The sequence below is a fragment of the Dermacentor variabilis genome, chromosome 5, assembly GCF_050947875.1.
Source record: "Dermacentor variabilis isolate Ectoservices chromosome 5, ASM5094787v1, whole genome shotgun sequence".
Classification (NCBI taxonomy): Eukaryota; Metazoa; Arthropoda; class Arachnida; order Ixodida; family Ixodidae; genus Dermacentor; species Dermacentor variabilis.
In genome coordinates this window covers 153,838,479-153,851,163 of record NC_134572.1, presented here as the reverse complement: position 1 = coordinate 153,851,163, position 12,685 = coordinate 153,838,479, and the positions used below count along the sequence as shown (strand labels likewise).

The window sequence follows — 12,685 nt, the reverse complement described above, 5'->3', positions numbered from 1 at the left end:
GTGGGCTACCGGACTAGGCGGCCCACCCACGAGTTCTACGAATATCCTGCAGATAAAGATGTTTTCAATCAATCAATCAAAATATGTGAGATGCTAAAATTTTCTGGAGCACTTCTGCCTCACCAGAGCCCTTCAAAGCCAAGGACCTGATTGATTGATGGATATTGTTTCTTAGCACAAGAGCCAGAAATACCCAAATAGCCGCATGACACTTTGTGACGATTGGCAATGAGTATAGTTGAATATGGTGGAAATCGAGTTGCTGTATATTGGCCTAAAATATTCGCTGTAAATGGTGTAAAATATGTATCTATTAAAATAATGTCAATGAAAAGTGAGTGCTATGGTTTTAACAGTACGTTGTGAAGGAGTAGATACAAAAATGTGTTAATTTATAGCACCGCCAGTGACTCTGCAGAGCCCTTCAGCGCAAGGGCTGCGAGGCATGTGCTCTGTAAGTGACTTCATTGCAGCTGCAACCTCTACGCAGAGGCTGTGCTACAAAAAGCCTGGCCAAATGATTTCTATGGTATTCGTTTCTTCTAAGAAATTGAGTACAGATTTAAAATTAAAAGGAGGGTTATTGCCTAAGAAGAAAACTGGGTACAAAGGTATATTATGACGGTATAAGGAAGGGAAGAACTTTTTCCTCTTCTCTCTAATAATGGGCACTGAACGAGAGCATGAAGGACTGCAAGTCTACTTCCACACCTAGTGCATGTCAGATGGTTAGTTCCAGTTAGAGTACACGAGTGAGTTCTATAGGTGTGCCCAATTCTTAATCGACAGAGCAGTACTTCCTGGTGTCTTGTTGTTTTCTCAGAGATCCAGTTCCGTATTTTTGGTTTGATTTAGGTGCAGTTTGTTGGGAACCTGATTGTCCCATTACCGTAGCCAATATTTCCGTTGTTTACACTGTAAAAATGGCTTAAGGTATGTGTAGTTAGTCTGTGTATATTGTTTGCATCAAAAAACGTACGGATGTAGCCCTTTCGTCAGCAGCAACGTTGCCCTCTAGGCCTCTATGGCCAGGCACCCAACAAAGCACAATAATTTGGTTCGACGTGTGTGCTGAACATAAAAGGTTCTAGACTTCATTAGGGATAGAGGTTTTGTGTTTTCGTAGACTTTATATGCAACATCATCATCAGCCTGGTTACGCCCACTGCAGGGCAAAGGCCTCTCCCATACTTCTACAACAACCCCGGTCATGTACTAATTGTGGCCATGCCATGCCTGCAAACTTCTTAATCTCATCCGCCCGCCTAACTTTCTGCCGCCCCCTGCTACGCTTCCCTTCCCTTGGGATCCAGTTGGTAACCCTTAATGACCATCAGTAATCTTCCCTCCTCATTACATGTCCTGCCCATGCCCATTTCTCTTTCTTGATTTCAACTAAGATGTCATTAACTCGCGTTTGTTCCCTCACCCAATCTGCTCTTTTCTTATCCCTTAACGTTACACCTATCATTCTTCTTTCCATAGCTCTTTGCGTCGTCCTCAATTTGAGTAGAACCCTTTTCGTAAGCCTCCAGGTTTCTGCCCCGTAGGTGAGTAATGGTAAGACACAGCTATTGTATACTTTTCTCTTGAGGGATAATGGCAACCTGCTGTTCATGATCTGAGAATGCCTGCCAAACGGAGACACCGAAGGGCTTAAAAAAACGCAGACCTGGAGCAGCGGAAGAGCGTTCCTAGAGCATTCCTTGATTCTTCTCTTTCGAGCTTCTTGCCGCGGGTCGCAGCGTCCGAGTTGCTGCCGGCCCGTAATGACTTTAAAACCGTTAATTGACTCTCACTGTAAATATTGTAAATAAACCTTCCAGGTTTTTCATCCCGACATCCTCCTCAACTCCTACAAGGCGTCATCATACAAGGCTTTTATACAGGCTAAGCAAGCACCTCCTGTCAGTGCCCCAGTTTGTTTGAGAAAGTAGCTTCAGCAGGTTCATAGTCTTCCGGCACTTCGCTTTAAGATATTTCAAGTGGGGGATGAAATTAAGTTTTTCTGTCCAAAATAATACCTAAAAATTTATTTTCCAGGATTACCCATACTCGTTGTCCGTTAAGGCCAATAGCGGGTTCTGGTAATATGCCTCTCTTGTTTGAGAAGACAACACATGTGCTTTTGTTGGTTAAATTTAAAGGTATTTTCTTCTGACCAATTTGAGAGTTTCTTTAGGCCAAGCGGTAGCTGTCTCTCGCAGATGCTAAGATTGCACAACCTAAAAGCTATCTGTACATCGTCCACATAGACCGAGTAAAAGAGTGTGCGAGGTATGATGGTATGTAAGGAGTTCATTTTCACAATAAAGAGTGTACAGCTCAGCACTCCACCCTGCGGTACACCTGTCTCCTGTGAGAAGGATTGAGACTCCACACTGCGAACTCTAACGCGAAATGTTCTGTCAGACAGGTAGCTCGCAATAACGATCAGCAAGTTGCCGCGTATACCCATTCCAGAAAGGTCCCGAAGGATCCCAAATCGTTACGTAGTGTCATATGCCTTTTCCATAGCAAGGAATACAGACAAGAAGAGCTGTTTATGGATAAAGGCCTAACGGGTGTACATTTCTATGCGGACAAGCTGGTCTGTCGTCGACCTACCTTCCCTGAAACCGCATTGTTATGGGTCTAATATTTTGTTGGTTTCAAGATAGCGGAGCAAGCGTTTATTCACCATCTTTTCAAAGAGTTTGCATAGGCAGCTTGTCAACGCTATCGGCCTATAACTGTTTGCCAAGGAAGGGTCCTTACCCTGTTTCAGAATGGGAATTATAATGACCTCTTTCCAGACATAGGGAATCTGGCCGGAAGATCATATACCATTGTAAAGAAAAAGAAGCGTTTCTTGTGTTTCAGATGGCAAGTGCTTTAGCATTTCGTATGTTATACGGTCAGAGCCTGGGGCAGATTTGTTGCAGCCGTGTAGTGCTGCTTGAAGCTCTGCTATGCGAAATGGTCTATTGTGTACCTCACATTTAGCACTTTTTCGTTCTAATGGCTGCCGTTCTATTCGTGATTTTTGTCTTTGGAATGTGTCAGAGTAGTGCGACGAACTGGATATGCGTTCAAAATGTGCACCTAGAAAGTGCGCCTGGTATTCCATACTATCTTTTCTAAGAGTAGCCAGTAAGGTTGTCGACCTTTTATTCTGTGCACTCTATTCCAGACCTTTGTCTCGTCCGTGTAAGAGTTGATTCCTGATATATATTTTTGCCAACTCTCTCTTCTACCTTGTCCGCGCGTTATCCTTCCCTGAGATTTGACATGCTTGATATTATTCAGGTTTTCGGCAGTCGGAGAATCACGGAGCAAACCCTATGGTTTGTTCTGCTTTTTACGTGCGTTACGACACTCCTTGTTCCACCACGGAACACGGCGTCTGTTAAATGATCCGTTTGTTTCTGGGATACATTTGGTTGCGGCATCGATCAGATGGTAATAAGCTTGTTTAGAAGTACGACTCGAGCGGCCACTGCCTCTAGGGGCATTTGTAGTTGTAGATGTTGACACGCTATACCTTTGTCGAGTATAATGGCTACACCACCAGATGATGAGATTGCATCATCACGATCTTTACGAAAAATAACATAATGACGCAGAAAGTTAGTGTGTTTGGATTTAAGATGGGTCTCTTGTACACACAGCACTTTCGAGTGATTTCGTAGAGAAGTTCTTGAACTTCATCAAGGTTTCTGAGAAGACCTCTGACGTTCTACTGCATAATTTGCGTGTCCATGATGAAGTTAAATTGGTACTGTGCCTACAAAAGGAATCTGTTTTAGCTTACGTAGCCGTTTGCCGCCCTGTTAATTTGGTTTTGTCTTTTCTAGAGCGGTCCGAAGAAGTTCGCCGCTCGTTAGGTGCAAGCTGCACCACCTTGCTTGGGGTGCTGTCCATAGCATCTTGCGAAGCGCTGGACGCTCGCTCTAACAAGCGATGTGTAAGTTGTGTAGCCTTCGCCTCGAGAAACGAAGGCTGTGGCGTTCCCAGCCCGGAAAGAGATGGATCGTCCTTAGCTTCTGAGCCGCGATGGCTGCTGCCAGTACTAGTAGAGGTCTCTGGTATGGCCGATATCGAAAAAGGCCGGGCAGCCTTAGCTGCTGCCACCGAGATGGAGGGTGGCTGTCGCTTCAGGACGCTGCGCGTGCCTTGGGCGACCGCCGGGGTCCGTTGTGGTGCTGCCCCCTGTTGCACCACTTCGGCAAACGAAGTTTTCCTTACAAATGAGGGTGAAAGACGTTGTCATGCTTCCCGGAAACTGATATTCTCTTTGACATTGATAGTAATGATTTCCTTTTCTTTCTTTCAGGCTGCGCAAGATCTGGAATATGCAGGATGACTGCCTTCGCAGTTCGCGCAATGAGCCTCAGCAGTACATTCGTCAGCAGAGTGATCTTTCGCAGCATATTTCGCACAAGTTAGTCGTCCTCGGCAGCTTTGAGAAGCATGACATAACTACTGACACTTGTACCAGCATCGATGATTTGGAATGTTCGAGGTAGCCTGTTTCTGTTGCATCCGGGACTGTGCTAGAGCCAAATGTAAGTATTAGGTGTTTCGTTGGCAGTTCTTTGTTGTCGCGCCTGATTTTGATACGTTGTACATGTATAACGTTTTCTTCTTTCCATCCTTTCAGGAGTTCTTCATCAGTCAGATCCATGACGTCGTCGTCTGAGACCACACCCTTGCGTTGTTCATTGTTCGGTGTGGGCTAACAGACATAGTTTTATCGCCAAATGCCGCCAGGTTTGTTAGTTTCTCGTACTGCGAATTGTCTTTCACTTCAATGAGAAGGTCCCCACTTGCCATCTTGGTGGCTTTGCAGCCACTTCCAATGACCTTCGTGAGGCATTTTGACACCAAGAAGGGTAAAATGTTTGTCGCTTTTTTCTTAGTATTTTCACAGTGAATCACATGATGCATGGGAAATGTGTCTCGTTTCTTCAGAAAGAATTCAAATGTTGCATCGGTGCGCACCCACCACCGGGCCCAACGAGGGGACACGGCAGAGATTGTTGTGAAGCAAGCCCTGCCATACCAACTGTACATTGTTACTACAACCACGACGTTATAATACAGGTAGATCGTAGCACACCAGGTTAACCCTTGCCACCAAGAAATTCTGCAGTAATAAAAAGTGAAGAGAAGACAGCAAAGATGGAAAAGTGGGAGAGAAAGACGAAGATTGGAGACCAGGACAGGAAAAAGCGACTGCCGATTTCCTCTAGGTGGGTCAGTCCGGATGTGCCGTCTACGCGAAGCCGAGGCCGAAGAGGTGTGTTACCTCCGCCGGCGGGCCTCAAAGGTCCTAACACCCGGAATCGGCTCAACCCCCCGGATCCCCTTTTCCTCGGAGACGGCTAAGCCCCACACGGCTGCACGCGGGAGGGTCCGATCCTCGTGTGCTCGGGTACATGGTGTCGCAACACACCAAATGCCTGCTGACGCAGGCGCCCCTGCGGGGACTTGTACCTGCTGATTGAAATAAAGAAATGATAACTTAATGGAGTTGAAAAGAAAACAACTTGCCGCAGGGGGGGACCGATCCCATGTCTTCCCATTATGCATGCGATGCTATATCAATTGAGCCACCACGGCGACGTCTTCCCATCCACTTTCCGGAGTATTTATGTGTTACTACTAGAACTATCCATGGGAGCGTTAGCCAGCGCCGCTACTCACAAGCCTTGGCAGCGGATGTGGAACATCTCTTCTGCCGCAGGCGGGACGAGTACGGGATCTTTTTTGGTGAAAGCAACTGGTCAAAAAACCCAGACCTGCTACTTGTACAAGTAATTTTCTCCGTATTGTCCTTCGTGACTTTGTTTGCTGTTTTTTATGATCTGTTAATAAAAGCTGTAGGACGCTTAAGCTTCGTCTTCAAGAGTGGAACGAGATCGCTTTAGCGCACCCCATTCGCACCGCCCACTAATTCGCTCGGCATTCTCTTGAGTCACACAAAGACAAAGTTTTCATATACAACACTTCTAAGTCCACAGCACAACTTTTTTTCTAATTATTTGCTCCAGGAGCACCACGCAGACGCATGACTCCTCGCCAGAAGCACGGCACATATCTCAGGGGACGCTTTCCCACCAGACTCGCTAAGGCACAGCGATCACGTCAGAGGCGTCGCGAATCGGACGCTGCACCTAGGAATCGCGCTGTGAGCGGAAAAAGGAGGCACGTCGCCTAAGCACGAGGGTACGAGTAACGCGCGCTGGAAGTTGGAAGGGGAGAGAGCGAGAAAACCTATTAACCGCAAGGGTATTGGGCCATCCTCACACCGGTCTCCGCACGGCACCAATGCACTTAAACGAGACGAAGGGGAGAAGTGGGTGAGTGGCGCGCCACCTGTTGGGGTAGCGCCGTACATTTCGACGAGGGGGTCTTCTGTGTTTACCGCAAGATGGCTCTGCGTGTGCGCCAAGCGCAGAAGAAATGTAGCGGAAACGCACTTCGCCACTCATTTATCTGCGACTTCTGTAATTTACATGCTCTTAATTACCGATATACACCACAGTATAACTTTCTACGGCACGTTGCTAAGGTAACACCGCATTCGCTAAAGGCGACTTTGTCCTGTTTGAACCATCGAACTCATGGCTGAGTGGTAGCGTCTCTGTCTCACACTCTGGTGACCCTGGTTCGGTTCCCACCCAGCCCATCTTGCAAGTTGTTTTTAATTATGACTTGCCTTCCGGGATTTTTCGCTCATGGCCAACGCCGCCCACGCCGACGCAAGCGGCTTTTCTGCGGCACGAGCTCCTTAATGCTCTCGCGTGAAAATAGAGCGCCTCGGTTAGCGCCCCCTTTTTCTCATTCATTACATAGCGAGGGTCTCGAATCCCGCTACATTAATGCCTTCAGATAGCACCTGTGGGTTCACTGACGAGTATATTTCACCCAAAACATCAAGTACACGTGATGCCTGCGGCAGAAAAGATGTTCAAAATCCGACTGCAAGGTTTGTGAGTAGTGGCGCTGGCAACACCCCAAGGGTTAGTTCTAGTAAAACCACATCAACGCACCAGAAGACGACGACGCGGTACCTCAATCAGGAGAGCTTCACACGCGTAATGCGAAGACGTGGGATCATTCCCATCCTGTGACAAGTTCTCTCTTCATCTACTTTCAATTCCATTATTTATATTTTTTTTTCAATCAGGAAGTACAAGTTATTTTCCCTGTTTTGTCCGTGGTGTCCTTGTTGGCTTCTTGTGATACACGAGACACATACGGAGCTTTTATGAGTTAGATGAGAATGGAAGGAGACTAGGTTTAGCAACTCCATTTAAAGGTAGTTATATCCGAGAATAAAATAAAAACTTCCTTGACTGCATTCGAATTATATTATTAAGTCTAGACAATTGAGTCAGGTGATACTAGCGCGAGAATCGCATACAGACATGGAGAATTAAGCTAATATAGTTGTTACACTTGTTTTCTCATACTGCATCTGTCCGAGTAAAAGAACCTTGTAGCAGTTACCATGAAAAACAAAAGACATGGGCAGGTAAAGCGGCTATGACGAAAATATGCAGTCTGTAGACTTTCGACTACACCTTTGTCTCATGAAAGATATGAGAATAATGAAGTCAAATCAAGTTTACTAATAAGGAACGGATAGCCTGAGTAGCGATCATAAGCGTAGAAGAATAAAAATTTTATAGAGACACTGGAGCAAAACAGAAAGCACCAACGTCTGAATGCTAGAAGCTGAATGAAAAGCAAATAGCAAAATTACCAAATAAGCGTAGAGAAGAAAATGAGGACCTTTCCTACTGCATTCTGCCATGACAAGGATCTCGTAGATGTTATGGAACAGAATATAAGACAAACACGGCTTGAAATTGTGGTACTGGAAAGAAAAACCGAGTAAGTAATGGAACACAGCAATAAACCAAGCTACATTATATGGTAAGCAAGCGTCTAGGGATCCTACAGGAGTCACAAAGTTGGAATTACACGATCATAGTCCGGACTCAAGCAGATCCATCTACAAATAAGCTTTAAAGGTCTATATATATAGCAGAAATTTTTTGCAGAAAAAAGAATGAGTCGATCCTCCTCCTAATAAAATAGCAGCAATACCAGATCAAACTTCACTAGCACTAATCAAAGGGCTGAGCCCAAAAAGGAAGCCACAGCCCATCATTGCCATAGCGCAGGTGTATAAAACAGAGAATTCTGATTTGGCTACGTGAAGGCACGCTGAACCTTACGTAATATGGGAAAGGTGATAAGGATAAGACGAGCTCATACAGAACAATTACAGTGACGTCGTTGATATATGGTGTGTCCCACGTAACTTTGGCCAAGCTTTAAAAATATGCAACTGCAACGTACCAACGCAATATTGTTTGCTGCCACCTAGGGATACTCAGAATATTTTTTTTCATTCCTCCTATATACCTAAATAGTCTCAATAATTATTCAACTGTTCAAATATAATTACCGGAAAGTGTCAAGAAAATTGTACACGAAGACAAAAACAGCCGATAGAGAAGGATGAAAAGGAGACAAGGAAATGCAGGGAGGATAACCAGACGGTCGTCCGGTTCGCTCTCCTACACAGGGGAAGGGGTTTAAGGGAAGAAAATAAAGCAGAGTGGGGAAGAAGGTACTATCGGTGTGAATATATGCGGATGCCCATAACTTCACGCCTATAAAAGTTCACTGAGGCCAGTCGCTTTCATGAGACGTTGCAGTGCCGGCCTCACATTGTAAGCCTGGAACGCATGGGGCCATGGTCCGAGAATCTTAATCTCTGAAAATGATGTGTTATCTAATCGGTTTAACACCCTCTGAAGAACGGCGCGTTCGTTGTCATAGAAATCACAAAAACACAACATCTGCACAAGCGTTTCTCAATAAGTGCTCCATGACTTTTTCCGAGCGTCAAAGAAGCCAGCAATAAAACGCAGAATTGCCGCGCAGCTGGCCGCTTGAGGCACAGGCATGTATTCACAGATTATGCAATGACTATACCGTATTGAATGTTTCTTACTCGGTTTCATAACGGCACACCGCTCCTTGGAATTCCAATATACCAGGCAGTACCTCTCGTGAGTTGTTATAACTAAGAAAAAGAAAGAACAATTGATCATATTAAAGAAACCTGCAGCAGCTTCATTTTCTAGCCCAACTGAGGCTATTGTCAATGGCTAGCGCTTTTGGTTCTTTAGTCTACGTACTGGCACAAAAAATTAGCTTACAGACGAAGACTGTGTTCAAAATTTCTTTTAATTTTCATTTATTCTGCACAGCGACAGAATATTTTGCATCTCCGGATATCACTCACGAAGGGTGCGAATAAATTTATTTATGGAAATCTTGAATAATTGATTAGAACGAAAACCTTAGGCTCCTTTCTATCGCTCTGTTTGCGATGATGCGTCGTCCTCTTCAAATGCACGATGTAAATGCGACGAATCCATGCCGTTGAATTTGATCCACGTTTGACTCGAGGTATGTACATTTAAAGAAGCAAATGGTCTCTAAGCTTAGGTACACGCGTTATGCGATTATGTTTTTATTCAAAGAACTTACTCAAGCTCCCCTACAATGATAATAGGGACGTGACTTAAAAAGTATAATGATATAAAGCGTGCTCTCTTGCTACACGTACAGAAAAGAATGACATGCAGCAAGCGTTTAGGCCTATGTAAAGCCAGTCGGAAGACATAACAATATTTGAATACGTGCAACTCCTGCCTCACAAATCATTAGGTGAGGATTAGGATAAAAATATTCCAAGTATAATGAAAAAAACAAGCATGTGCATGTTACACCTACGCACGCACGATCTGTAGAGTTCTTTTCTTAGATTCTTCAGAAACATCCGATGGTTATTTATAACAGTTCGATCTAAATGCTACGGTGCATCATTGAAGGCGGTTCCATGCGCCTTAGGTAGACGGCACCGAAAGACTTAGAGGCGCTCGACATTCCGTTCAATACGCCTCTCGGCTGAATCGCATGTCGTAGTCTCGGACTGCAAGCCTGCGGAGAGTAGAAACAAGCTGGCGCCCTTACTTTTACTGCTTGGAATGCGTGGGCGCTATGTGGAGGTTTCCCTCTTGAGTTTATTATAGGAACTCTATGCAAATCGCGGTTTTTTAGAGCGCCGCACTGAATGGGGGCCCATTCCTGCGGCGCGCGTCGAGGGTGGTGAGGGTGGCGGCGTAACCGAATGGACGAACACAAAGAGAAGGATGAAAGAGGAAAGAGTAGTGCCGCTTCGTGGACGCGCACTATGGTTCCGTGCGCGACGTGTTATGGCCTGAATACTTGGAGCGAACTTTCATGACGAAGTTCGGGCGGCAGAAAATGTCCCGCGGCGCGACGCCGTATGTTCGTCGGGCTGCGCTACATGGAGCGAAAACACGGCGGCCTCCGCCGGCGAGTCGCTGCGTTCTTATCAGTGTGGCTAGACGAGGCAAATGCGCCGTAGTGAAACACATGACACAAAAAAAAAACTTTAACGACTGCTATTATCGCTTTTGAATTGCAGAACACTCTAAAAACGCGTAAAATTTGGTTTACAAATGATTTCTAGTGTTTTTTATGCGTTTGAGACATTCATGTGCCGATGTAGTTTAAACAAAGCGGCGATGCTATGCGTTGTGGCAACACCGGGCGGGAAGCCTAGTCGAAAGTCGGGGCGGATAGTGAGACCTGATTGGCTCGCTTTGTGGCGGCGCTCGTTTGCCGCTTCCGGCATCGTCGACGGCAGACAAACTTTTCTGCGCCCACTAGATCGGCGGCGAACGACGTTTTCTCCACCGCCGCGCGTCGCGCGTACGCCGCCGGGCGTCGAACGGCGACTATTCGTCGCATATTCGCTCCATGTATTCTGGCCTTTATGCAACGATCGCTACGACATGGCTCCAGAGTACCGCGCGTCGTCTGCTCACTTATTTATCTTTTTTTTAATCGCTTCTCGGCCTTTTGGCTAAGATCAAAGTGTAGATCAATGACGTCGAGCGACGTGGAAGTCCGGGAGCGTGCGACAGGGGACCTGTAGGGCGTCGTGTCAAGGCGGCTAAGACGACCCGCGAACACCGAGGACATGGAGGCCTACCTCTCAGGCGAGACGGAGGGCGAGTTCCGACAAACGTCCACACAGGTGCAGTCTGTGTGGACGGAGGCCCGGAAAGCCCCCCGTCGCCTCTCCGTCGCCTGGGAGCTCTTGGAACATGGGGCCCGCATCAACTGCGGAGAAGCCTCAGTGTCAGCGACGAACCGCCACAAGCTGGTCAAGACCATCCGGGCACACCTCTCCACCGAAAGGGACAGAGCTCTGCATGACAAACCAAACCAAGGCAAGGCGATGGTGTGTGTGGCGGCCGACCCGGCAAACACCCACTTCATGAGGTCCGGCCGCTACACCCGCTTCACCGACTGGCGCTTCGTACATCGAGCCCGGCTAAATCTCCTCCCCCTCAATGCCACAAGAGTCTGGGCACCCGCAGCCGACAAAAGATGCAGGCGCTGCGGGTACGGGGAGGAGACACTGCCGCTTGTGCTCTGCCATTGCATGCGGCAGAGTCGAGCCATGACGGAGCGTCATAACACCATCGTCGCCAGAATAAAAAAGGCTGCCTTGGAGAGGTTTGCAGTCATCGCAGAGAACAAGGTCGTGGGCACTACATCCCTCAAGGCCGACCTGGTACTGGCCCGTGGAGAGGAGGCACTCATCCTGGACGTCTGCTGCCCTTTCGATAACAGGCTGCAGGCGTTCCAGGACGCCCGGAAGGCTGAGGAGGAGAAGTACGCCCCTGTACAGCGTCATCTCCTCCGGTGGTTCCAACGCGTGACGGTGGACGCGGTTGTCGTCGGCTGCCTTGGCACCTGGGATCAGGGGAACGATCGCGTGATGTGCAGGCTGTGCAGTAGGCAATACCTACGCACACTGAAACGCCTGTGCATCAGCGATACCATCAACGACTCCACAAAGATTTTTAGAGCCCACATAGGCACCTCTTAAAATGATCTTACTGTTTTTAGAGAAGCGCTTTTCGCCATGTTATACACCTTTACAGTTTTAACCTTTTGTTACTAACACCACTAACTAGTTGTTTTTAGTCATTTGTTTGCGTGTTTAGATTATACACCTTTCATTCGTTTCTTCCTTGGTTTTGTAACATATATTTTTGATATACTGTAATTAGCATATTAAAAAACTCTGTTCTTATCAGCTTAATTTATCTTTTTTTCGCTTCCTGCTTTGCATCGGCTAACCAATGTTAAACGCTATCCCTAGATGCACGACGCGCCTCCATGCATAAGAAGATTGTCGAACGTTATCGATAGTTCTATCCGTTGGCAGTCGATAGTTCTATCGATTAGCACCTGCAGTTTCTGTTCGACTTATCTGGCCTTGTGTTTCGACCTACCTTCTCTATATTATGGAATCTCGTCATGTGATAGGCAAGCGTTAGCTTCAGTCACCTGCTTTTCAACTTGAGAACCTTTGGCGCCATCGATTGCACAAACGAACTTTCGCCAAATGTAGCCTCTGAAATATGGCAGTGCTCGTGGCTTTCCGTGGGTGACGTAACGTAAAGCATCGGTGCTCATGTTCAGCTAACTCTTCAAATCTGATTAAGCCTAATGGGCCAGGAAACCGAACACCGATATAGAGTACAGTGCGAAATTGTGTCTAACATTTCGC

At 46.6% G+C, this 12,685-nt stretch overlaps 1 protein-coding gene and 1 long non-coding RNA gene across 2 annotated transcripts in view; one reads left to right on the top strand and one right to left on the bottom strand.

Annotated features, from left to right (window-relative positions):
- LOC142583261 (uncharacterized) overlaps positions 1–9,090 on the bottom strand; it is a 50,257-nt gene extending 41,167 nt beyond the window's left edge. Inside the window, exon 1 of the long non-coding RNA XR_012828585.1 lies at positions 9,017–9,090. This is a non-coding gene — a long non-coding RNA (uncharacterized LOC142583261). The remainder of the gene's footprint in view (positions 1–9,016) is intronic.
- A 1,990-nt stretch (positions 9,091–11,080) lies between these two features.
- LOC142583675 (uncharacterized) lies at positions 11,081–11,998 on the top strand. Its single transcript, XM_075694166.1, has one exon. The coding sequence runs from the start codon at positions 11,081–11,083 to the stop codon at positions 11,996–11,998; it is 918 nt and encodes a 305-aa protein (XP_075550281.1).
- Positions 11,999–12,685: the final 687 nt, after the last annotated feature.